The sequence below is a fragment of the Coloeus monedula genome (genome assembly GCF_965178545.1).
Source record: "Coloeus monedula genome assembly, chromosome: 1".
NCBI classification, from domain to species: Eukaryota; Metazoa; Chordata; class Aves; order Passeriformes; family Corvidae; genus Coloeus; species Coloeus monedula.
Genome location: NC_138781.1, coordinates 17,564,904 through 17,592,134, shown reverse-complemented (window position 1 = coordinate 17,592,134; position 27,231 = coordinate 17,564,904). Strand labels below are relative to the sequence as shown.

At 38.6% G+C, this 27,231-nt stretch overlaps 1 protein-coding gene across 17 annotated transcripts in view; it reads left to right on the top strand.

Moving 5' to 3' along the window:
* Positions 1-27,231, top strand: part of KIAA1217 — a 187,368-nt gene that overhangs the window by 91,357 nt on the left and 68,780 nt on the right. For 16 of the 17 annotated variants that reach the window (XR_014226671.1, XR_014226672.1, XM_082287610.1 and 13 more), the window contains 2 exons: positions 7,279-7,477; positions 12,355-12,448. Coding sequence is in view for 14 of the 17 variants with exons in the window: in XM_082287610.1 (XP_082143736.1) it covers positions 7,279-7,477; positions 12,355-12,448 (293 nt within the window). In the remaining 3 variants the exon portion in view is untranslated. Of the gene's footprint in view, positions 1-7,278; positions 7,478-12,354; positions 12,449-17,691; positions 17,999-27,231 lie in introns of those variants that run through there. The other variant, XM_082287600.1, reaches the window with a different exon arrangement.

The window sequence follows — 27,231 nt, the reverse complement described above, 5'->3', positions numbered from 1 at the left end:
TCATTAAGTATCATAGGGATTTTGTGTTCTTCCAAGTTTGCTGGCATTGTTTTGTCAGTTCAGGGTATGAAAAAGTCACCTTGATGGTCAGTTGGGCTATTCTGTGGAACAGAATGCAACTATTGTCCAAAAGTCATCCTGCCAGAACATTGATTTCCACCTGGGGAACTGGGTTAAACTGAAATGTTGTCTCAGAATCTCTAGATGATAGAAGTAACTGTTTACAGTAGATGGACTTGCTGATATAGGTATATAGACAAAGTTGCCTTTTGGCAATAGGGTTTTTCACAGGTTTTATCAGGAATCAGATGGGGAAAACACTGGGTTTTCTTTAGGTAAAAAAAGTCATCCATTTTCTTTTTGGTTTTTACTTATTCTTCTTAGCCAGCTAAATGTATTTGTCTGTAGAAAAGTGCTAGTATTTTAGTGGCCGTTAAAAACTTTTCTTTTTCATAACACTTTGGTAGGAAATTTATGTGACTACTGAGTTTTCCATCTGTCTTTTTCATTAAGGAACAAAATATTGCAAGTCACTGTAAATAGCAGAGAAGAATGAAATAGCAGTAAAAAGTACTACTGGACTAAATTAAACAGTTCCTTTTTTTTTTAGTTATCAAACAACTTAATACCTTGAACAAATCTCTTCAGACTATTCTGCAGAAAAAATAAAATAAGTAATTGCATTTATTCATTAGAAGATCTACTTTTTTATTCTCTTAGTACTTGAAGACAACTAAGTATATTTATAGAAGTTTTCTGAATGTGAAGGACAGATTTTCAGGAGGGAGTACTAATAGAAGTTATTATGAGAGCTTCAGGCTAGAAATACCACAAGGATCATAGCAATGACCTCAGACTAGTTGAAACTGTGTGTGGTGAAATAGGAGAGTTAAGTCTTGAGGGTATGGAAAGTAAGAACTTCATCTTGAGGAATTTCTTCCATGCTGCAAGAGTTGTTACTGTAATAAGCTTGTGTCTGCATAACTTTGGCAGAATTTGGTGATACGCGTTTGCTCTGTTTATTAGATAGTTGGGGGGAAGGAGGGACAGGGAGCAGAGAACAATATGGGCCTATGCCATCCTTACAGTCTTATGTATGACAATTTTGTCAAATAAAAAGCAAAGAAAAATTTGAAGTATCTTGGAATTTTAGTAAAAAAGTTTAAAATAGTAAACTATTCTTTTGAGGAAGGGCCTGGCAGTGTTTATTGTGACCTCCCGTGGATTGTCCTGAGGTGTCCCAACAAAAACAGTTATCATTGAGACTTTAAAGGCTATCCTTAGTTTTTGAAACTCATGCAAGTCTCAGGTAATGATTTGACATTAATATAAGTAAGAAACAAGGATGCTTTTTGTCACTTCGGCTTGTTACCATTGCTGCTGATTTCAGCACGAGGGAATGTCCAGACAGAGACAGTGACTCAATGGACTTACGGTGGAAGATCAAGCTAAACCAGCATGAAAAGACAAAGATCGCCTGTCTTCTCAAAAAGATAGGGTTAACTGATGGTTATGGGTAAAGAGTGAAACTAATCTAATGGCGTTTCCCCCATTTTAGTTATACCTTGCTTTGCACCGTGGATTTCAAGAAGGCCCAAAGGTCCCAATGCATCCAGTTTTTGATTGCTGTAGCCTAACCAGCTTTACTATTACTAGAAATTTTCAAACTGCTCACAGAATTTCCAGAGGATACATACAATAGCTGTGTTGGAAGAGAGTAGGAGTGCCTTGTTCATGCCAGTGGTTTTTGGTTCTGTGGGAAGGTTTCAATGCTCCAGCGCCCAAGCATCCTACACCAGCGAAATACAGATTTTATCATCAGTTAATACCTCTCTTCAGCTGGATTAAGGTATTGCCAAATGCCAGTAAGATATTTCAGGGCAGAAATTTGCAAGACATCTTGCCTACACAGAGGGAGTCCTGTAGCTTCACAGAAAAGAAACTCATGAACCCAAATGTAAGCTTTAACTGTATTTTATTTCATAACACTGAGGAGTTATTAACTCTTCCACCTCAGTTTTCTCTTCTTCATTATAAGAGAATTATGTGAGAAATTGTATTTTCCATTTAAAACCCATCGTTTGAGAGAATTAACAGATACTTGTGAAGGTCACAGAAGAGGACACAATCTTGTTTGTTTACTTATTCTTGATTTATCAGGTATTTAAATTTCCTTTCTTAAATAATGAATTTCTGAAGATAATTTTTGTTCTTTAACAAAAGCAAGTTGTGATTAGAGTTCCCCTAAGTATGTAAGCTGTCCTGCACTGAGATCATTGTTAGCAATATAACCATGATAACACGGCGCTTAGTCAGGGTTAGGTCAGCACCGTGTACGCAATGGAGGTGCTGAGAGATGTGAGCTGGGTGGTTTCCTGACGCTTGCATGACATTAGCTCTTGCCATAAGGAGTAAACCTTTACCAGCTCAGGGGTTATGGTCTTATCAGTTTAGGTGCTGTGCCAACTCTGTTGTGGTCATGCAGCTCCTTGTGCTAAAAGCCAGCCTAGAAGCCCATGAGCTCAGGTGAGATTCACCATCACACTGTGAGGGCATGCCATCAGCTCCAAAGTGGACTTTGCAGCCCAGCAGCACTACGTGAGCTCAATGCCCTCCATGAACGTGGTGTGTGTGTCTGAGCTCAGAGCTGCACTCGACTAAAGGCACAGGATGGCTGCGCTGGGCACCCCGACCCAGTGCTGATGGGCTCAGCCGCCCGAGTCAGGTTAACTGTGCACCTAACACACTGTGTTGTGTTTCATGTAGATCATCCCTGAGAGAAATGATGAAATCTTCTGCACATCCTGCCACTGACCCTCAGTACAGAGGCAGCAAAAAATACTGTGTTTTGAAAGAGCTCTGTATGTAGGGAAGGAAAGGGCAGTCATGTGGTGTGTTCACAGGATCATCATCAGATCTGGGTTTGATGCTTGTAAACCTTTCTTTGAACATGTTCTTTCACCTTTCGGGTGTTTAATTTCCCCTTCTAGAAAGCATACCTCTTTGTTGACAGGAATGTTGTGAAGCAATTTGTTACAAGGCTTATGTTACTAAGGCCTAGTGTAAATGTTTTCTGCTGTGGCCTGTGTTTAAGTCTGTGGTCTGTTGCTTGTTGGGTGAAGAACAATCAGAAATTCCAGAGGTATTTCTGCAGCTAAGTTATACTACATGACAAAGGGGATGGCTTAACATTATGGTTTGTGTTGCAGCTGTAGGACAGTGCACGGCTGGCAGTACCTCCAACCTCACAGACGTAGGAACCACAGCATTGTCTGACATGCACTTTCAAAACTGTTGGATGGTGTTGTTACTTCGTCATCTTCATACATGTTGTCCTAGAGTAGCAGGGAATTTTGTAGTCCTCTTTGGTTTGTGTTCTATAAAACTGGGCACAATCTTCATGTTTCACGTAAATCTATTGTAGCAGAAGCGTAAGTGCAAGAGGGATTTGAGGGTGCATGGAGACAGGAACATCCCTTGTGTTTAATTGTATTTTCAGCAACTTTGCTGACACATGTCCTGTGCCCTAAGTAAAACCACACCTAAGTTATATTCTATTTCTTCTTGCTTCAAGCTCCATGGGAGTGATTTTTTTAGCTGAAGGTAAAACATACCTGAGAGCAGCTTCCATGAAGTAGAACCTGTGGGTATTGCCGGTGTTCAGAATTCCACCTGGGCAATGTGTGGAAGAAAAATAATGTGAATGATTTTAACTAATGGATTTTGAATCTCTTTATTTTGTCATGCTCAAAAGAGATTTTTAGAAGTGAGCAGTTAGTTCTATCAAATAGGAACTGCTCTGAAGCATTGCTGTATCATGATATGGATCAGACAACTCAAGAGGAAAGGCAGTTGGTTTTTTAAGGGCATGTGATTTAAAAGAAAATAAAGAAAAAAAGAATTTATTGTGTCTTTGAAAATATCTTTTCTCTGTCAAGTGAGACTGGGGCCAAAACATTTCTCCAAGTTGTATGTTTAAGCTGTCTATTTTAAGGCATAACATGCATATTTGCATTGAAAATTCAAGACTCAGGGACAACTGTGATTTTGCTTTTATGGGAGCATTGAAGCACAGGCAGAATCAAGACTGTTCTGCAATGATTTAGACTTGTGTATAAGGAAGTTTTTTCAACTCTGCCACTTACTCTGTGTTAATGGTTTCAGTAGCTCAGTATTGAGTGTGGTTTTAATGGTCTGAAATGCAAAACTAGCATTTTTAAATTCTGCACTAGCTTCTAAACTGGGCAGAAAAGAGAGTCACACTCAACTGCAAAGCTGATATGCAAAGCCTGTCTTTTTAGCCAAAAAAATCTCATTTTTTTGTCACTAAATCCAAGAAAGTTTAACTGCCAAAACACAGAAGGTTCCGTATGTTCTTCATAGGAACTGAAAGCTATCATCAAAAATGAATATGTCTTTGCATATCTTGAAAGAGTGAAATAAATGCAATCATTAACTTGCTTAATTTTTTTTTTTACAAATATAGTTAGTTTCTGAATCCTAAAGACTGTTTAGCTGCATAGAATATTTGAGCATTAAAAAGACAATTTTACCTAGAAGAACATAAAGAAATAAATGGTGTCTCAAATTATATTAAAAAAGAGGAAAAACAGTTTAATAGCTCATTAAATATTTGCATTAGAAATAAAAGTTGTAGGAAAACTCCTCTCAATCTTTGAAAGAAAACTAGTTAAGCTTCAGTCTGAAAAAGTTCTTACAGACAATGGAAAATGGAAATTTGTAGTAGAATTCATATGGGGTTTGATTGCAATATTAATGAACAAAGAAGTATCAGCTCTTGATAATAATACGAAGATTAAGTTAACAGCTCTATTTTATAAAAGCAGCCTAATATTAAATAATGGTTAGGTAATGCTAAGTAGTCTATTTAGTATTCAGGAAAGTTAACATCTTCCATCTCTAAATGCAAGGACAATTATCTACCCACTGATTGTAGGAACATCCGACTGTGCCTTCCTCTATAGCAATTACAGGCAACACAGGGACAAAAATACTAAAGACTAAGGGGAGAGAGAGCACTCAGCTTGAAAGGTTTTCTCTTCTTTTCATTAATTGCCTTTGTATTCTAGGACCTCAGCTTTTACCACTGCTTTTGCTCAGTTTGTATCTCAGCACCATAAACTACCCATCCATCCTGTTGCTGATGACTTTCAAGTGTGAATCACTGACTTGCCATCTAAGTTTTGTGATTTGCTGAGATTTGCTGATGTCTGATGGTAACTGCACTGAGGCCTTGTGTTCCCAACCCTCCTGATTACATTGGTCATGGGAGAACAACATTACAGTGCATCTACACTGCAAGAGCTGTGGTGAATTCAGGTTGTGTGAAATGCTCTGCCAGGCTTTAGCCCACTTGTGTTAGTTACTAGTCGATGCAAAAGCCTGGCAGCACAGAATCTTCCCAAGATTTGAGAGAATCCAATAGAGGGTGACAAGGATTATTAATTTGGTTGGAGCCTCTTTGCTCTGACAGGTTGAGAGAGCTGGGACTGTTCAGCCTGGAGAAGAGAAGGCTCAAGGGCAGCGATGTCATCAATGTACAAAAGAATCTGAAGGGAGGGGGCAAAGAAGAGCCAGGTTCTTTTTATTCATGCCCAGTGAGAAGACCAGGGACATTAGTCATCAAATGAAACATCTGAGATTCCCTCCTAATATCAGGAAACCCTTCTTCAGTGTGAGATTGACCAAGCACTAACACAAATTTCCCAAAAAGTCTGCGGAGTCTCCATCCTAGAAGGTATACAAAAACTGTCTGGACATAGTCCTGTGCAAGTGGCTGTAGCTGTCCCTGTTTGACTGGGATGGGGGGTGGACCAGATGACCTCCAGAGGTGCCTTTCAACCTCAGCCATTCTGTGATTCTGTGATCTGCCATCTTTTTACACCACTGCAGAAGCTATTCTTGCTCCATCTCATACAGACAGCAAGACAGTAAAGGTGTTTCCTCCTGGGACAATGCAGTGTTGTACAGAGACACCTGGGATGGCTCAGGAAGAACACAGTGCACTAAGCTGGGCTCACCAGTTCCCATTTCCTTGTATCCAAAGTAGTTCAGCTGAGCACTTGCTTCTGAATCTACTCCCTAGTGCTGTACATCCCAGGAAATTGCTTAGTTTAGTTGCAGTCCTGTGGTTTGCTGCTGGGTCCTAATAAACCTCCCCACATTGGAGATGCTCATGAGAAGACCTTTTGGTTTTCTTTAGGAGCCAAGCCCAGCATGGTTAGAACTCATCAACACCATCAAGTCCAGACTGATTTATTCTGTTGATTGAGATGGCTCTTTCTGAGTGCTTTAGTCCTTGGAGGGCTTTGGAGGTGGCAATGGCATGGGAGTAGGCTGTAGCGATGCTCATGAGCCACGCTCATGCAGTACTGGCCAGTGGAATACAGGCACCTGCTGGTTATACAGGAGTCAGCAGAGGCCTGGCAGGGCCTACACAGGCATCACAGAAGAGGTACTTCGTATGCCTTCATTCAGTCCCTGGTCTGTATTATTCATGTTTCTTTCCATTATTGAGTATATCACAGCCTCTCATTCCCTGAAAATAGCTATATCAGAAAGGTGTTCTGTCTTGAGTGAATAAGAATATCCATATTTTGCAATTTGGCATCTAAGATCTCATGTTCCTCCCTGAGTACCAAGCATGATTATTAACAGTACTGTGAAACTGAAAGATTCTAAAATTCCTCTTGTTTTTGTGGGGCACCTCAGTTTTACTCCTGGCAGGAGTTTCACCTGAGGCTTTATGCGATATAATGCCAGCAAACTGAACTGTGAATATAAAATTCCTTGTGCTAAAATGAAAATCTTGGGTTTATTGATAAGTGTGAGGTTAAAGTGCAAAATTTATGTATAAGGAAAGCCGTGTGCTATAAAAGGATAATAATTTCTTCTTCAGCTACTTTTTTAAAAAGTACCTTGTGACTTACCAACAACTTCCAATATGCAAACTTGGTGTGTTTGAGATTTTCCATTAGGATTCCTATGGTAAACTTCTGATTTACCTAACTGAAGTACAGTAAGAGGCTTCTCAGTACTGGGACTAGCACATTTATCAAGGTAGAAACATATCATTGTTCTATGCTCTATTCCAATAGACTGTTGAAAAGGAAAATTACATGTGCTTTATTTTCTAAAGAGTGTGAGTTCATTCTTCTCTTCTTATTATAAATGTGGTCTGTGTTCCACATAGATTTTGAAACCAGATCATTACTGTGCACTTAAGAATATGTAACTTCCTATTACATTTGCTTGTAGGTGTATTATATCTTCAGTATGGAGATGAAACAAAGCAGTTGAGGATGCCGAATGAAATCACAAGCACAGACACAATTCGTGCCCTTTTTGTAAGTGCCTTCCCCCAGCAGCTGACAATGAAAATGCTGGAATCGCCCAGTGTCGCCATTTACATCAAGGATGAGAGCAGAAACATATACTATGAATTGTGTGATGTGAGGTAAGACACGGAATTAGAGCTATGGGTTTGGAGATTTTTTGTGGGTTTTGTTCTGTTGTGCAGTTATAGAATAGAAAGGAGTGGGGTTGATAAGTATCTGACAGAGAATGGCCTGACATATAAGGGCATGTTCAGTGGTATCTGAGTAATCCAGGAGGTCTGGTCTGACAATGCCTTCAGCTGTAGGTGCAATATCCATTGCACAAGCCACTGATAAATGGCATGCTTTGCTGAAATATTTGTGTAATACACAAAGCTTCACATATTTAATATGTTTATTGAGTTTTAAATGAGATACAATCACTTAAAATACAGAATACAGAATAAATATTTACAGAAAAAGGGAGTTGTTTCTTTGCTGGGAGTGCAAAGCTGGATTTCGTGAGACTGAAGGAACATGAATGTCACTGATGTCCTTACAACAATGCCAGCTAACACAGCCAAAGCTCTGTGGCACTGGTGACCACTGCTGCAGCCCCATCGCCTTCCTGTTATATGTCAGGATGCAGCAACTGATGCAGTTACTTCCCTTCACTAATTCAGAGCTGGGTCAATAAATAGTTCACCTTTCTATCCTTTATTTTGTGGGAGTGCAGCTTCTTAATTAACCATGTTTCTTCAACAGAAATTCCAGGGTCTCAGGTCCCTAGAAAGTCCCAAATCATGCATAAATAAAGCTCTCAGGTACACCTCAGACATGTTACACTTTGTAAAACTGATAAAATGGACAGAGGAGTGTAAGAAGATGAAGGAGAAAGCGGAAAAGCTGTTTGCTCTCTGCTAGTCTGCCACTAATGCAGGAAAATTATGTGGTGCAAGAGAAGTGTACTGTCCACTGCTGCCTTGTTTCTTCTGGAGATCCTATGGCTAAGGTGTTTCTCCATATCATGTTGTAGTTAAAAGAGCAAGTTGGAGCTTTTCTAGCCCTTCCCCATCCACTTCCCCCATTCCGGTTCTTAATCTTTGGACAGCACCACACTCCATTTTCTCACCTGTGTCTTGCTCTCCCCAGGCTGTCTATCCAGTGTCTTGTCATTAGCCAGTCTCTTGGATTTCAGTTTATTTTAATCTTAGTTGCTTTGCAGACTCCCACACCCCTCTTTGGCCACTGTAATGCCTATGTGAAGACCCATCTGATTTTTTTCATCAACATCATCATCTTTCAACAGTTTCTATACATCAAACAGTTTATTCACAAGATCAGATCAACTGATTGAATCATGATAGGGGTTACCACATCTCTGTTGCCAAGTGCATTATTGCCAACCATCATCTAGCGCATTGGCTCCTTTTCTCTCCCTTTATCCCTCCATCTTCCCTTGAGTTTCAGACGACCACTTTATGACTTCATCTCCTCCCTGCCCCTGAGAATGCAGTTGTTGATTATCTTAATGCCACTCCGCCTTTTTTCCCTTGCTCCCATTGCAGGCGTCACTCTGCCAGCCTCAGGCCTGGCTCAATCCCAACATCTGCTTCCTCTGTTCCTATGCCTGTATTGTAGAGCATTTCTAGAGGAAATCCCACAGCCCAGCTGACTTCCTCCATAACAAAATTCCTCCATAGCAAAATTCCCTCCTTCAGTTCTGCCACCCTTCTTTCTTAGGAAACCTCAGCAATTCCAGGTTAATGGAGTCCATAACATGCACTACCAGCTGCATTTTCACCACCTTTGAATAATTTCCACAACCATTTCTCCATTTCTGTTCCTTACTCTTCACAAGATCTTGCCAGTGTCTACCCTCAGAGAACAGATGAAATGCAGCATCCTTTTTCTCTCCTTTGCTTGCCATGTCTTCCTTCAATCCTCTTCTTCCTTTCCCTTAAACACAGGGGTTTCAGTCAGCTCTTTAAGCTCTCCATCTCCCTCAGAAGCTGCTCCATGTTCTTCTGTGCCTTGCATTAGGCCATCATACTTCTTCCCCTTTCGTTGTCTCTTTTTTTTCTCTTTTTTTTCTCTTTTTTCTCTTTTTTTCTCTTTCTCTTTTTTCTCTTTTTTTCTCTTTCTCTTTTTCACTTTTTTTCACTTTCACTTTTTTCTCTTTTTTCTTTTTTATCTTTTTTCTTTTTTCTCTTTTTTCTGTTTCTCTTTCGCTTTTTTCGCTTTTTTCGCTTTCACTTTTTTCACTTCTTTTTTCACTTCTTTTTTCACTTCTTTTTTCACTTCTTTTTTCACTTCTTTTTTCACTGCTTTTTTCACTGCTTTTTTCGCTTTTTTCGCTTTTTTCACTTTGTTCACTTTTCTCTTTTTTCTCATTTTTTCTCTTTTTTCTTTTTTCTGTTATTTTTTTCTCTTTTTTCTCTTTTTCTTTTTCTTTTTTTTTTTTTTTCCTTTTTCATTTTCCCCTTCTTTTCCTTTAAATTATTTTTGTCACTGGGGACAAAGCCCTCTCTTTCTACTTAAGTAGACAGTTCTTCCTTAAAACGGTTCAGGACTCTGCGTCCAGTGTAGACTTCAGATTTTTGCTCCAGAACATCCCTATTGTACAGTCTTTCCCATCACATGGAAAAAAACCACTCATGTAATCATTCAATTTTTTTTAATAGCAGCTGCTGTAATCGTCTTTTCTTGGCAGTTGACACAGGTAATAGGTAATCTTGCTTACTCTTACCTATTCAAATGAAGCAACAAAGATCATTCTCCTAGTTTGACAAGCAGATTGTTCCTCATGCATTTATTTTTCACTTGTCCTCTGACTGTATCTTCTCCATCTTTTTAATCCACTTGTCTTCATTATGAGGGCTCTTCCAAGCCCACTTCAATGCTACTTTTCATTTCTTGTTAAGTACCAAGTGCCATCTGCTTCCACTTGGTGAATAATGCCAGCTTGAATTCTATGTCTTTAATTTTCAAACAAGTGCTTTCCTGCTCCCTCAGGCAGCCCTCTAACATGCTTGGAAGGTGTCCTCCACCGACATCTGCAAAGCCACTGCATTAGTCTCCTTCCCACTCTCTCTGTTGCACTGCCTACTCAGATCATGCCCATGGTTCCAGCATTTGTTTGTCACTCCTCTGTCTGGAGAGACTATGATCTGAGTTCTTTTTGTTTCCTTATCTTCCTGCAGCTATTGTCTTTTGTGACTCCTATTCACCTTGTAAGCTGGTGAAGAGGTTGTCTTCCTGGGATGTTTACACAGCACACACAGATCAGTGAGGCCTTTGAACATGCCAAGGGCATCTGGGAGCTACAGTAATGCAAATTATAGTAATAATAAAAGTACAGTAATACATACCTGTTATCAGTAATGTTTATCTTAGAATAGCAACATGAGGTGAAATACATTCATATCAGAGATCAAATGCCTAGTATTTTGGTGCTTTGCCTTGCAGCAATGTTTTACTTTATAGTGTCATGTTTCTACAAGAAATATTTATGGAAAATGCTTTTAAAAAAAACCTCCAGTTGTTTGAGGTCCCACCTCATAGCCATCAGACAGAAAAGACAGCAGATAAAATGTATTTAAATGAATAATATGCCATTTGTTGAACAGGAGATGAGAGAGCTTGCTTTGTATTGAGAAGAACATAGTCCCACATCCGAGGCAGATGGTGGTAACTGAGGCTCCCAGTGCAGGTCTCAAAGCAAAAGGGTCACATTTGCAAGATGGAAAACACTTCATGTTACCATAAATAATTGAAGAACTTGAACTTGCCACAAGGTAGCTATTTCCTATGCAGTCTACAAGTAAACACTCATAACTAAAGTTCTCATCAACCCTCTAGTTCTTAAACACAAGACACTGATCTGTCTCTTAAGCTGCAGGGTTTCTTTAATAACTACTTGACATCTACAACAGCAACACAAGTTCTGACTAGCTACCCATTCAAAGCAATCACTGATTGTAATATGACATTGTAAGAAAGAAATTGGACCTGCCCAACAATCCTTCCCTTCATTTTTAAATTATAATTCAAGTGATTAAGATCAGTTCACTAGACTTGTAGCTGCACCTGGAGGAAAGGAATTCAGTCACATGTGTAAGTAAATTCTCTAGAGATCACTACAGGGAAATGAACGGAATCGCAGATTTGAAAGGATGTAAGTGAGCATAGATTGGAGGCTTTGCTACTGATTAAATGTGAGCCAGAATTCAGCAGAGCTCAGGGCAAGTGTCAAAGCCATAAAATTATTGGAAGGTAGGTCTTGAAGCAAACTAGAAAACTCTCCTCTCTTTCCTAAATGTAGTAGTTAAAAAATGAACTAATCAATGACAAAGTGTAGAGTCCTAATAAAAGCATTCTCGTAGGGCTTTTCATCTAAACCACTTCTGTGTAAGCTTTCATCAAAACTTTTGCTAATTTGTTTCTATAAAACTTACTTTTTCCCTTTAAAAACTGTCTTTATTATAGATAAAGTTTAGAGGAAGAATTTATCTACTACTGAATTTTTAGCTTTTGTGGATTTTTTCAGCTTTGTGAACAAGCTGATAATTAAAATTTCATCAAGAATAATTACAGTTAGACTGCTTTTCTTTTGATATTCTTGCTTCTTAGAACAGCAAAAATTTATGTGGGCTGAGTGCACAATAAAACATGTAAATATTAACTAAATCCCTTTTGAATGCTGTGCAAATGTTGAAGTTCTATTGTCTTCAAAGTGTTTTCACTCTATGGCAGGATCTTGAAAGAAACTTAACACTATCTAATTTTTATGGGTGTGGAGTTCTAGTGAAAGAATGATACTTCCCATGGGAAAGAAAATCAAAGTAGGCTTTTGTTTGTTTGTGTGTGTCTTAGTTATGGCATTTACGTTTTCCTTATAGATCAGCTGCAGACCTACTGTTTGTCTGTTGCAAAATTCATCTGTCTGAAAATTTCAGGCAACAGGGTAAATAAAACTTCTTTCATCTGTTGTCATTGCTGATTCTTTTAATTCCAGGAATATTCAAGACCGATCTTTCCTTAAAGTTTACAACAAAGATCCTGCACACGCATTTAATCACACTTCCAGAGCTGTAAATGGAGATATAAGGGTAAGTACTAGTGCTGCATTTATACTCTTTTCCTCCAGGTTTTATGCTAGATGTTTGAATTCTGAAATGTAATATGTACACAGCAATTCATAAAATCAGGGGTATATGTATGACGCATGCACAGAAGAGGGAATAAATAATGCTTGTTGTAATGTGCTATAACTGCTTTTCTTTTTCCAGTTATTTGGCATGGGTATTAACTGGTTTCTTGATCTTGTTTAAATGCAATAAAGCATGTGAAGCAAAACACAGCCTTTAATTATGTATTTTGTGACACAGACAGTACTCAGAGTTTTTTACAGCTTCCTCTCTGTGTTTCCAAACCCTTTACACTGAAGTATGGCATGGTGTTAGTACACTCCAGCAAAGTTTCAGCAGGGATTGGTTTCCAGTGCCTGAGCAGATGTACCTCACTTGAAGGCTGCTGAAACTCTTTGTGAATGACAATTTTGGATAGGAAATTCTGATAAACATTGTGGTGTAAATGGTTTTGTCTTTTTCTAAAATTTTCTACCTGTGCTGAAAAAGGATGAGTGTATTTGCATTTTCAGGTGAACATTTTGTATTAGGAAACTACAGAGAATGCATTTGAAACATTTGATTTCTCTCTTGCTGTGTCTACCTTTTGCTGCACTGTCACCTCCCGCCCTGATGCCAAGAGGGCAGGAGATGCAGCTGTGGGGCACCTCTTCCACCATGTTGCCTGCAGCTGGTGTTGCAGGAGAGGGTGGTGGAGGTGAGATTACACAGCCTCATTTTCTCCCCACCCATCCTAGGTCTGTCCACAGGAAACAGTACAACCAAACTAACTCAATGGGGCCAGAAGAGAATGCCACTACTGTCCTACCTGCTTTGTGCCTTCCAAAGCTGATTCAACTGTGCAGAAAATTTCCTGTGATTTTCTTAATTGTACATTTGCTACTTGGTTTCATTATCAATTCTGAGCATGTCTCACTGCTTTGTTACTAGTATTTTGTATAAGTGCTTCTTGTGTTTCAACAGTTTAAGGCTACAATATTTTAGAAAGATTGAAATAGTTTATTTGCAGGCAGTATTCTTAACCGCCTCTCATTTATGCACTTCAGTTATTAAATGGTCCTTTGGATAGGTCAGAAATCTAATTACTTGATTTTTCACACTGCTGCACACACAACATGAGAAAGGAAATGGATGTGCTTCAAAGGGAAGATGTGATCATTTTTTGTGTATTCTGTAACATACTGAAATTCTTCAGTTCTGGTTATATTCTGTGGTAGTAAGTGGATGTATCTGATACATCTCATTCATATTCAAAGGCATGACATACTGTCATTGTGCATTAGGACATTAATGCTTGTAACTGTGGCTTTATGAAGTTATGTTATACTCTTCTTGTTCCATGTACAGTAGATGCTGAAGGTATATACTGTGGCTTTATTTGTGTGTTCTAGGCCTGTTTGAAGGTACTATTGTAGTTAACTACATATATTTGAAAGTAAAAACTACTTCTTTGGCCCTCTTTCAGGCATTTGCTGCCTAGCAGAATTGTTTTGAACGCAGGTGCTGCCTCTGTGCAAAAACTGCAATTATTTGAATTGTTTATTTTAAAATCCTATGTTGTACAACAGATACGCACACTCAACATCTCCTGGTTATGCCTGAGTTAGCACCTGTTGGTCATAACTAAAAAATAATGGTGATGCAGTGATGACCTTTGCAGAGGTGGTGTTTTCATGGCAGAATGTTGTATTTTACTTTACAGAAATGCAAAGACGCCATTTTGAAATTCTGTGCACCAGCAAAAGAGCTATTTTCTCATCTGGCTTTTGCTTTGCATTGGCAGATTTCTTGTCTTTCTGGTCTGAGAGGTGAAGTCAGAGCCAGGGTGTTCATAGAGGCTTTGTGGAGAAACATGCAAAAAGTCTTCCCTTTGATCTATGTGAACTTCTGCACTTCAAAGTTATGAGCATGGAAACAAGCGATTTCTTGAGCTCCAGAAATACTGAAACCTGTTTTTCTAAGGATGTGTGTCTTTTGGTTGGGTTCTTCCTTATGCAGCAACACTCAGGTCCTAACTGAGGCTTTTGCCAAAGCTGTAACACTCTCCATCCTCTAGAATCTAAAGCTGAAGCCCACACTGCAACTGTTTCTCTTTGGCAGAAGTACAGTAGGATCTTCTGTCAAATCTCTAATTTGGCAAAATTTATAGGGATGTAGTAGTCTTATGGTTTCTACTCATTGGTTAAATCTGGTCGAAATTTGCCTGGGGATTCACAGGTTATTAGTTCAGCAGAAAAAAGCCACCAATAACCAGATGGATTATTTATCCCTCTTTCCTTAGCAAGGAGGTGGAAATGTGAGGGTTATAAGTGAAAAACACGTGCATTTTATGTACTGGTATCGCAGAATACCCATAAGATTGCACAAAAACCTTCCTATCTCTCCTTTTATGTTTGCATATCTTTGCATTAGGCAAATTGATGTTCATCAATATCATACAATATATGAGTGCTAAATTCACTACAGTGGGAAGGAGGGAGTTTGTGCTTGGCATCATGTTTAACTGTTTCAAAATACCTACAGAAAAGCAGCTGATTGTCAGACTGTTGAAAAGCAGAATTTAGAATATAATGAATTAGTCATTTTAAGTATATTCTTCTATGGTGATACTCTGAGTGTGGTTGTATCTCCTGTCATCTGTGAGTTAAAACTTTATTTTCTTGATGTTTGGGAAAGTTTTGCCTTTACATATTTTTCTACTGTTTGTCTTCTTGTCCCTTTGGAATGTTTATCCCTGGGTTTGATGAAGTTCAGGCTTCTATTCATGTGCTTTATAATAATTTCCATGTAACTGGCCCAAAATAATCTAAGAAAATAATATTAGCTGCCAGCTTGAACACCTGTTTTAACTACCAAACAGATGTGAGACCCGTATAGGAATTGGCAGTAACACTTGAAGTATTAAGTATTATCCATATGGACAAGAAGATTCAGAATGTGCAGGAAGAATGTGGGATCTGTAACCTTCAGATCTTCCATTGAACCATTCAGCTTTCATGTTCATTAATCCTAATTTTCCTGCTCTTCTTTGTTTCATGCATTTTTTTGAGCGGGTTGTGTTTGAGAAAAGAGAATTGGCTGAGGGTCCAAGCAACCTCTAAAGGAAAGATTTTCTTGAAATCCTTTTGAGTGCCTCACTTGCTTACTGGTATTGGCCACTTACATCTCAAAGAGTGTGGTCTGCTTGACAGGTCTGCTATGTTGAATGCTGCTAAGCAAGAAGTAGCCACATAGTACAGTCTCACTGAATATTTGTGCTTGTGCCCTTCCTTTTTTATTTTTCCTTTCCCAAAATGTATGCTGTAAATATACAACAGCTGGGGTTTTTTTTTTAGAATGTATCTTCCTATTGCTGTCTTTCATTCATTTATTCCTTCACTTGAGCCTGTATTATTTATGAGCACTTTCTAGCTCTCTGTGCAACAATACTTTCTTCTGACAAAATATTATCTTATGAACAATTGTTTAGATGGTCTATTTCTTCCCCCTGGCATTGTTCTGAATTCCAGTGTAAATGTATGTACACAGCCATGCAGCTCTGTGCCCTTAGAAATTACTGTTTGTGATTTGCATAGGTTGGAAGAAGGGCCCAGGTTAGCAATGGTGTAGACTGAATGCCAGGACATGGCACTGAAGAACTAACAGTGGGGCTTTTTATGTTGCTGAGTGAATTGAGTTTCTTTGCAAGTGTCACACAGCTCCTTTCATCCTGGGCTGTTGAGCTGAAGTGATTCCCCCACTGAATGTGCACAGCATATTTTCTATCCTCTTTCCCTACACCCTCCTTCCCTCCTTTTCTGGAGTGGCTAAAGGCTAAAGAAATTTAAATTATCATCTCCCCCTACTGTTATAGAAACTAGTCAGTGTTTCTGGTGGCACAGCTGGATGCTAATAACGTTGGCTTATGCAGTGGTTTGTTTTGGGCTTCACTTACCAGCCAATTCTGAGAACTGGGAGGGAGTTTTTGCTTCATAAGAAAGCAGTGGCTATTTTGCTTGGCACTCTTTTTCTTCCCATCCACCTGCCCTAAAGTCTGTGGGGTACACTTTATTTTGAAATGTCCTAGACCTACCATTGTTTCGCTTAATTCTCTACTTGCATAAGATCTCTGCTGGGTGAGATCAGAATATCCTAAGAATGCTTGTTGTGGCTGTTGTTGTATTGAGGTATGCTTTGAGGTGTTTTGCGTTTTTTTTTAGAGACTGTTTCTCTAAGAAAGAACAATTAGGGCAAGTTGAGTCAGAGCTCAGCTGGAGCCGTGCAGGGTATCTGGAAACTCCACATTTTATGGGAGTCAGAGTGGCAAAAAGATGATGATGTTCCTGACAGCAGTGGGGCTGCCAGGGTGAGAGGAAAGGAGTTAAAATGAGTTGTATAGGAAAATGAGACAGACATTTGGTAAGTTGGGTAAACTTGTGCTAAATAGCTTTTATTATTGAAATTGCACACCACCAACTTTTCAGTTTTCCCTTGAAAGCAACTGGTTAGCAGGCTGCTAACATAGCTCTCTAGAGCTAGATGCAATTTGTGAACTTGAAAATACCCTACAAGTGCTAAAAACCCTCAAACAACTGCCCAAGAATTTAAGGCTTCCCAGGAGGCTGAAATTCAGTGCTGCTTTGCAGAAAAGACAGAGAAATAATAAAAGCAGAAGAATTTTTCTGTGTTCTTAAGGTACCTGTAAATATACATCCAGCTTCTTTAATTTCTTTTCATTGGATAGCTTATGATCTTAACATCAATAAACATAAAAGTTGCAAATGCTGCCACAGTTATATCTTTACATTGCATACTACAGCTAAAAAAAATAAGAGCTCCTTGAGCTACATAGAGGTATTTAGAACAAAAGTATTTATTGGAAAATAATTCAAGCAATAAATTGAGTGAATGCATTTTAGTGCTAGGATGCCTACAGGACAGCATCTATATAAGTTGCTATGTGTTTATCTTACTGATTCTATTACTTTAAAACTTTGTTTCCTTTTGGGAAGAAAAAAAAAAAACAAAATGAAAAGGCAAATGCTAATACCTCTATTATCTGATAGAGACCTTCCAAATGATACAAATCTCATCTCTCCTGCTGTTTTGCTGTCTGCTTTTTCTAGTGCTCTTTTTGTCATTGAGAGGTTATGACAACATAAGCCATATTGTATTTATAAACATCACGTGTTTCCTTGATATGACTTGCGGTGTCTGCCAAACAGAACACATGGAAGAAACATTTCTCATTAGCTCAGCATTGGTTTTGGTTATACTGATTTCCGGGACAGGAAAAATGCCTTCCTTACTCAGATTTAACTTTCATACAGTAGAAAGAAAGCCTCTGAGTGTCCATGAAATCTCTTGAGCAGAGACGCTGCAGCTCTTTCAGGCCACATACTTTGTCTGACAAAAAGAGAAAAAGCAGTTTATTTTAAAGAGCAGATGTAATGGCATGTATTGCTGAAACTAATTCTGAATTAAAATACCTGCCAAAGTCATCTAGAAACAGAACTCACCAGGAGATGTAAGGTAAGATGATGCTTATAAATAATGAAGGATATGTAATTTTTTTTTACTATTATTTTTCAAATGAAAATATATTTTCAGATTAACTGGGAATTTAAATCAGAACAATGAAAACTGTTTCTTCTTCCTTCAGCTGTTGAAAAAATATTTAATTGCTCTTTAAACCACCAAACTCTACTCTTAGATTTTATGTCTAGTTTCAAACTTACATATTGAACATGAACAGTTATTTTCCAACTTGCTGTTACAAATCTTGCTGAGATCTGACCAAAATATATAAAAGAAGTCTCTGATGTTCTGGATTTTCTTTTTACTGATATGGATTTTACTACTTTTGCTTTGAGTGGGTTTTCAGTAGTTACCAATTATTTATGCATGTACAGACCTGCAGATATCAAGGAGTACCTGCATCAAATTAGTCTGTGATGAAAGACTGTAAATGTACCTGTTCTCTTTCATTCATGTGTCCTTTGATATACAATACCTACTGCTGTGCAAAGCCTAAATTAGTGAGAAAAAGGATAGAATTATAAAGAAAAAAAATTTATTTTTATTTTAGCTACACATAAAACAATATATTAATCTCAAATGTTTTCTAGCTCAAAGCTGCTTTGTTTAAAGATACAGATCCTGCATTACAATTGGATGGACACTGCACTGTTTCTTTTTTAATATGATGGCTTTGTGCTTTGGTGTATTTTATTTATTTCACAAACATTAGAAATAGTATTATATGTATGTATAGGGAATATATGTATGCGTAAGGAATATAACCTTGTATTACCGTACCAAGATTTTAAAAGATACTTCTGGGTTTTTTTTAAATTTTCAAATAATGAGTATGGATTTTAAGTTGATAGGAAGCTGCCGTTGAAAGAAAGTGCCATGTTTTTGATATGAAACCTCTCAAAGAACACGAGCTTGCCACACCCATGCAATCATCTCCCAGTTAGTCTGAGAGGAGTGTCATATGGTAGATATCACAAACCAGTAACCTGGAAACTCCCAGAGAGTGGAATTTTTAGGGGTGGGTTCTTTATTTCCCACTAACAGGCCTGTATTCAAGCTGGTCTGCCTTTCATGTTGAGGTTTGCTGAGAGCTTACCCTGCAGCTGATGAAGTTACTTAAAGACAACATATTATCTGTTTTGGGTGAAGGTCTTTCCAGCCCGTCATTAAAACTGGAAATCTTATCTCTCATGTATGTCTGAGGTTCTTAGGCAAAGATTTTGCTGCCTTCAGTGACAGCTTGCCCTGAATAAAAACATAAGGATTGGATTTGAGTCCATTTTTTATTGTCTACTAGTTTCTGCTTTTATTCTTACTCCACCTCTTTTTACATAATGTTTCCTTGTGCCATTCTTTAGAAGTTTTGCTCTTTCTTTTTTTTTTCCCCCTGCTTTCCTTGCTTTTAGTACAACAGTTTGCACTAATTTGACTGCTTGAAATTCCTAAATAGCTGAGTCAGATGTTGCCAGAGCTCCCTAAACACATTGAGAGATGATAAAAATGCTCATGGCTGTGACCTCCCTTACCAGGAGGGGAGGTCCTCCTTTACCTCCTTTGTAAACCAGGTAGCTTATCTGAATTGCAGGAGTCACGCAAGTCAAAGTCCAGTCAAGTTTTATGACTTCCAGGTAGCTTTCCAAATGAGCTGTTACTCAAAGAGGGGTTAAAAATCACTTTTTGAACGTGGGCGTTTTGCTACCAGGGTTCCCAGAACCAAGTGAAGTTAGCAACAATGTTTTTTCTTCTTCAAACAACCCATTCTTCTTGTCATCCAGGACCTTAGCTTTTTCAGTAAGTTTTTCACAAATCCAAAATGTGTTAGTTCATGTGATCGTGTCCCAGATTCTCTGCTTTTATTAGTCATTAGCCTTATGAATACTAAAGAGAATTAATTCTGTCCCTATCTTCCTTTTAACAAAGAGGAGTAAACCATTACCTGGTGTTTAAGGGAACACAGTTACACATCTGAGAATCTTGATTCTTCTCCATGTTGGATTGCACTTTTTCTAATAAGGGCTCTGGAAAACTAATCAGTTTTCTGAAAATATGAGCAGTAAAAATATCTTTCCTTGGATACAGGTTAAGATCTGGGGTTAAAAAAAGCCTCAGCTGGCAAAAGCAAGACAGTTGCAAATATCAGCACTCAGTAGGACTCCATGAGAAATGATGTGATGCTGAAATTATTTTTTGTCTGAATAGATGCCTTTCTTACATCATTGCAAATTTGAACTCCATGTGACTAAGTGAAAAGACTGAGCGGGTGTGTTGGGTAAAGGGCTAGTCCCTGTATCACTTGATATTTACTATAGATAGCTTGACCTTTGGGTAAACTAGATTGTTTACTTCAGCCATGCTGACCAATTTGTATATTTTTGGGATAGAAGGAAGTAAAATGAAAAGAAAATGTAGGATTCAAACAGTATAGGAAGAAGTTTGTGATCTAAGAAGACTCTTAGTTGGTGCACTGATAGCACTTCTAACACTTCAAAAGACATACAACTGCAAATGCTGTTTGACCTTATAGCAATGAGCTGTGGTGTGGCTTGGACACTTGCATTGCAAAATTTGGTTGAATTAAAGACTTTCCATGACCATTTCTCCTGCCAATAGTGCTGACTCCAGAACTCAGCACAGCAACTTACTTCTTCTGACTTTCTGTGTCCTTATATTGGAAGAAACAGGTGTAAACATGCTGCTTATGTCTTTTGACTATCAGCTCTGTTTTATAGTATTTTTATATTATTTACATTCTAACCCATTTCATATATCTGTAGTAGGAATTTTATTTTGACTCATTTGTTTGGTAATGTAAGATGAGAGGAAGGGTTACACTTTCTTTATGTTCATTTAACTATATCAAGTTGTTCAGTTTTATTTGTCTTCAGTGCAATGAGAAGAGATACAAATATGGAACAAAAATAAGAGCTGAGTCGTTAGTACAGGGAGTCAGAAAGCCATGCATTTATTTTGATTTATGAGTACAGTTACTAAAAGTATTTCAGGAATAAAAGTATAGCAGGAATCTGATATACAGCATATTTAAACCAAATAAAAATGCTGATCTGTACCAGAACTGTATATCTTTGAAACTATTCCTTTTTTGGAAAAAAAAAGAGATGACCCCATCAGCTCTGTGGTGCCCTGAGGAAGTGCTGAAATTGAGGCTGGTCTGAAGGGTTTGGCTCCCTGCATTGGTGGTGGTTGTCTCTGTTATGTACATGGTGTCCTTCATCTCTTCAAAGAGAACGGGGAGGGGGGAGGAAATGCTTTATGCATTTTCATGAATTATATGACTCTGTTCTCAGAAAATTCTACCATAAAAAGCATCAGTGGAAAATCAAAAGAAAGGAACTGTTGGTTTGGAAGCAAAAGCAACAATTGGTTTGAATGCAGCACTATTTATGAGGGTTGCCATAATGTTAACTTTAGAAAAATATATCAGTAACAGCTTTTTTATATTCAATCCAAACAATCTAATAGCTTATGGAATGGGTGGGCCATGCTATACTGATGAGATAAATGTGGATATTGGCAAACCAATGATGTAATTATGTGAATTCGACCTTTTTAGGACTGAAATGTGTTATGTTTTAGTGTGTTTATATTTTTGTCATTTGTGATAAAACCCTGAAAAATCTTGGCTGAAATGCCAGGAGGTTTCTTAGTGCACTCACCATTCTGTCTGCATAGTACACAAAGGAAGCATAGGAAAATAAAGCATGAGAAATTTATTAACTTCTCTCTACTTAATTGGATAATCTAAACATTTTTTTTAACTCTCACATTTCATTTGTTCATAGGAAATTAAATACGTAAATAGGCAGAAATGAGTGCCTGTTAACTGATCTGGGTGTTTGTCTTGCCAATCAGGAGTAAAGCAATGCAGACTGGTAGCAGGGAGATAGCTGAAATGATGAAATGCTGCTGGGGAAATAAAGTTCCACACAGAGGCACTGTGATTTCAGACAGGCCAATCAATGCAAAATGTGCTGCATCTCATCCATCTTTTTGCTCACTTCGCCTAAAGCCTAAAGTGTGGCTAGACTGGAAGCTCTCATGGGGCGGATCTGGGTCAGCCTCCAAGTGGCCTTGGGCTCCCTTCCCTTCCAAGCACAGTTCAGCCAGTGTGTTGTCACAGTTGTCTGACTGACAGCTAATCTGTGACAGCGGGTTCAGTACAGGTATAACCATGCTAGTCCAAATACAGAATCCATTCCTGTAGCTATGTTTAAGAGGATGCATGTTGTAAGCTCACCGTTTTATGGGAAGAACAGCGATACTGCTTTCCTCTTATTTTTTTGTTTGCTTCTTGTTTTACACCTGAAAAAAAGGTGACCTCCGTGTAGGAATGGGAAGGGCCATCGAACATTATGATGGCCAAAGAGCTCTTGATGTGCAGGTGTTCTTGTGGTTGTAAATCTGTGTGGTCAGGGGATTGATAACATGATGGAATTGATAAGGGGAAAATTTTTCTGAGAAGTAAAGGCTGCATGTACATGCGCATGTACACACACATGACATCTTCTCATCACTTGCCAGAGCTTGGTGATGATTTCATCAAACCAGAGTTTCTGTTGTCCCCCTCTAACTACCAGACATGTATAGAGGGCAGCAGCCACCTCAGCGTTCTCTCTCAGCACGCAGTCCCACTGCACGGGGCCTCTCAGAGGTGCTGCACTAAGGCCTCACTTGTAGAAAGCTGTTATTTCTCACAGTGTCTGAGGGAGATGAAGCTGTTTGGAACCTTACCATCTTCAGTGGTAATGGCTGAACTAGTTTTTGAAACCTAATGCTGGGTTTCAAAAGCCATTTATAGCTTTAAAGTGCATCTCAAATATCTTTGTTTTGAATGTGAGAGTGGATTGCAAAGGCAAGTGATGGTCTTAGCTTCTTTTCCCATGTTCTCAAGCATTCATGGGTCACTCCAGCTGGCATTTACCTGAAGTGCTCTGCTCACTTCTTTCCTAAAAAACACCCTCGTGTTCTGACCACACCTGCCAAAAACCCCACAAAGCCTCAGACTATTAAACAAAACTAAATAAGTTTATCTTGGATGTTCTTCTTCCTAGTCCTTCTTCTCCTTCCTTCCTTGCCCTCTCCCTCCCATGCCTGCTGTGCTAGGCTACAGCATTGTAATAACAAGAAGTAATGCAAAATCTTCTAGCACGGAAGAAAATTTGCATTAGTTCATGTTTTTCCACTTCATTCTGTTTTTTTCTTTCTTTCATTGAATTTTTTGTTGACTTTTCCTTCATACACTACAGTCTCTTTAACTCCTCTTTTTCTCATCAGCTCCTATCTACCCAGCTTAAGTAAGTCTCTTATTTTTCTTTTTTTATTTATTATGCTTTTCTTGTGTCGCTATTAATTTCTCAGCATTCCATCTCCAGTATTACTTTCATCTTTCACAAACCCCTATTTAATATCCTTCACGCTGTCTCATTCCCTTTTTGTTTTGTCTTTTTTCCTTCCTTCTGTAGTTCTACACTAAGAATTCCCTATTACCGTTCCACATAATTCTTCTTTACTTCCTGTCTATCTTCCCAGTTTCAGGGAATCACAGTCATTTAGGTTGGAAAAGATCTTTAAGGTCATCAGTCCAAGTCATGAGTTAAGTCTTAGTTAAATGTCTGCAATATATGACTTGCTTCTTTTTATTAATATTTCTGCATTACCTATGAACTAAGAAGGAAAGATTTCATGCCACAAGCTCAGTTCTCTGCATTTAAAAAGTTAGAAAGTTTAGGCATAAACAAGTGTGCTAATGGTAGGACAGAGGAAGAGGAAAATGAATGTACTTCTCTGTTGCTCTGCTGATAAATAATGTTTATTACCAGCTTCAGGAGAGAGATGCTTAATTCTTAGTTCAATAAAACAGGAACCACAGGTCAGGTTGGATTCTCCACAGTGGATCACAGCAATGTCCATTGCATGGATCAGCAAGCAGCAGATGGAATGAAGCTGTCATTGTACTTTGTAGTTATAGGATCTCAGCTTCCCTATAAAGAAGGGGGAGAAAAAGGAAAAAGGTAGGATGAGAAGCAGAGCAGAAAGTGAGCTAAATGAAAAGACATATGGGCAGGCTCACTATAAAGAATTTTTTAAAAATCTAATCCTTGTAAGCTCAGTGTAGAAATTGCCGCCCACTGCAGTCAGTGGTGAGAGGTTGGGAATGCAGAAGGGCAGTTCGTCCCACCCAGCTCTAGGGGAATGAGCTGACTCTGGAGGATGTCTGGATGACTTTCTTTTAATGCAACATTAGGTGAGAAAAATCCTCAATCCGGAGCAATTAATATTGCTTCTTGACTTTTTGAGAGATGCTTAATGCATATATGTCTGTGATACATGCTGTGATACTTTCCTATAGCTAGGCAAATGCCCTTGCTTAAATTAGTACAGAAACAAGGGGGAAGCATGAGGTTTGAATTACAGGGTAGAGAGACAGACTGCAGACCTGATGTAATAGTTAAGTTTTGCAGAACCTTCTTCATGCAATTCCAGTGAGAGCTGGCTCTATTTGCTCTAGTAAACGTAAAAATAATTTTGAGAGGCTTATAGTTTCCAGCAGAGGAGTTCCTACTTTTACTTGTTTGCCTTTAACTTTTTTAATCTCTAAAAATCAAAAATTTTGGATTATACATATCTGTCACCACAAAAGGACAGGCCAAAAATTTACTGCTACTATGCAAAACATATATGTATGTATATGTACATAATGTTAATACACAGGTTACAAGACAACACCATTCTCTTGGGAGTGTGGGTTGGCTGAAAGGCTTTGCACACAGGTTGCTCCTCACTGCAAACTGCAGCTGTTCTAGTGAGAGTGCTGCTTTGCCAGCAGTGACGCTGTAGAGCTGCCTGTCCCCTTTACAGTGATGCATTCTAGCCAGTAGTAATGTGCTCTGTGGTGAGAGAGGGCTTTTTGTTTGTTTGTTTGCATTTATGTTGTAAGAACTAGGGAGTTTGGAGTAAGAGAATTTTATGGTACTTGTGTTTACCCCAAGGCATATCTGTTCACTGCATGCCTTTCGAATCAGTAAACAGAGGGAATACAAACAATATGCATGTTTAGGAGAAGATAGTGTGGTCTGCACATAATCTCAAATCCAGTATGTGTTAGGCAGCCAGAACTGTTCTGTTCCTTCCCTGTTTGTTTAGCTTGGTGTCTCAAATTCAAAGAGCTTCTGTAGGATTTTCAGTCTTCAAGGAAACACCACACACTTCCTTGTAGGTATAAACATGGCCAGTGGGCTGAAGAGCTGATGTGAAAAAGTCAAGGCTGATTTGAGAGAGTTTTTCAGGGTCATGGAGAGCAGTGTGGAGTGCAGAGTGGCAGCAGCACAGCCTGGCTGGATGCCAGGGTGTGTTACCTCAGTGACTTTGTGAAGGACAGCAGTCTGGGGCGCTGTGTTCTGCTCCCTCATTTTTGCCATGGGGAAGCAACTGACCTGAGATCAGGATGAGGTAAGAACACTTTTTTCTTCTCTGCTGAGTATTTTGGAGGCAAAGCTAAGGGTGGATCACTCTCCTTTCATAGAAGAAATTGAATATCATATCATGGTGCCACCCTAAGCAGAGAGAAGAAAGATGCTGATGGCAGTTCCCCAGCTGCCTTCATGAGTCTTGTGTATCAGAGCCAGCAGATTTAGGAGATCTTGCAGACAACTCCACAGATGGGTCTTCATCATCTCAAACTGCTGGTTTCTTGGATCAAAAATTAGAAGCTGGGTGGGCAATAGGACTGGTGAGGTGGTAGAAACTTCCTTGGCAGAAAAAAACCCAAACCTCAAAACCCAAATCCACACCCAAAATCCTAACCCCAAACCCCCAAACACAGGAGAAAATACGCTTTCTTTGTAATTCAGCTCTAAAAGCTGTCATCAGCAAACTGTCTTTCCATTTGGATTCTGCTGGACTGAACTAACTTGTTGAATTTAAGCAAAACCCTATTGACTCCACCACAAGCTTTGTTCTGGAGTGCTGAGAACAAAACCAAGTCATGAGTTAGTGACCAGCAATCACTGTAAGTGCTTCCCTGTTTTCTGTCAAGGAAATAGTTGTTTATAGCACTATAAGGCATTAACTACTTAATTATTTCCATCCATTAAAGTATTATTAAAGGCATAGGAACCAAAAGAGCTGTTAGCAGGAGCAGAAAGAACTTTGATCAGCAGTCAAGCAATAAGTTATGTCTATGTCACACGTATATACCCCACAGTAGACTTCAAAATATTCTCTGGCTTTATAATTGTGTGTTCTACTGATGTTTAGTCTCTAACATTTTTTCTGCTTCAAAATGAGGGACACAAGCAGAAAATAAATTGATGTGATGAACAAATTGATGGAAAGGTCCAACAGACCAACATTGTTAATGATGTAGAAGAAAGGAGGGTGACTGGCATTACAGGTCTGTGGTAACTTGAGCCTGTCATTAGTTTCGGTTAACATCGGTTTTAAAGTCCTAAATTAACCTAAACTTCCAGGCTTGGTCTCAGTGAAGCCTAGGATGTTGTGCCTCTTAGGGGCATACCCTTGGTTTACACAGGGGCTTGAACTGAAAAGGAGCTCTTGTTCTGTACAGTACTTTATAAATAAATATATGGCATATAATTATACACGGGATAATAGATAATAGATGGCAAGCTAAATAATGCTTGAGGGCTCTGATAAAGTAATTGAGATGGAAAGTGATGCTTGAATTGTTTGTATGCACTGTTAGAACCTACAAATTAAATTACAGCCTTGGTAATGATGTAACTGTGCCCAATGTATTTTAAAATTAAAAGCAGATTAATTCATCTAATTAAAAGCTTTTTGTATGCATCAGACATACATGAAGACTCTTGCATATCATGTCAAACGTATGGAGAACTAGTTATATCCCAGTCTGATGTTCTGGGATATACTTTGTCATGCTGGAGTCCAATTACTGAAAATATGCAGCCTACTAGCTTGCAAGTCATTGCATGGAAACTTAGCAAAATACAGTAATCTTTTTTATCCTGCATGTTAGCATAATAATGTTATTTCTCACTTCAGGTTTGTTAGCCTGTAAGGAAGAGCATGGATAGAAGAATATTCTCTGCAACTGCTGAAAAGCACATGTAGCATTAAAGTGTTCTAGGAGAATTTGCTTGTATTTTTTACTCTTGATGTTTCTGAGTCGGGTTGGTCCGCCAACCTAAGCAGCTTTTTAACTAGGTCAGGTATATACATTCATTCAT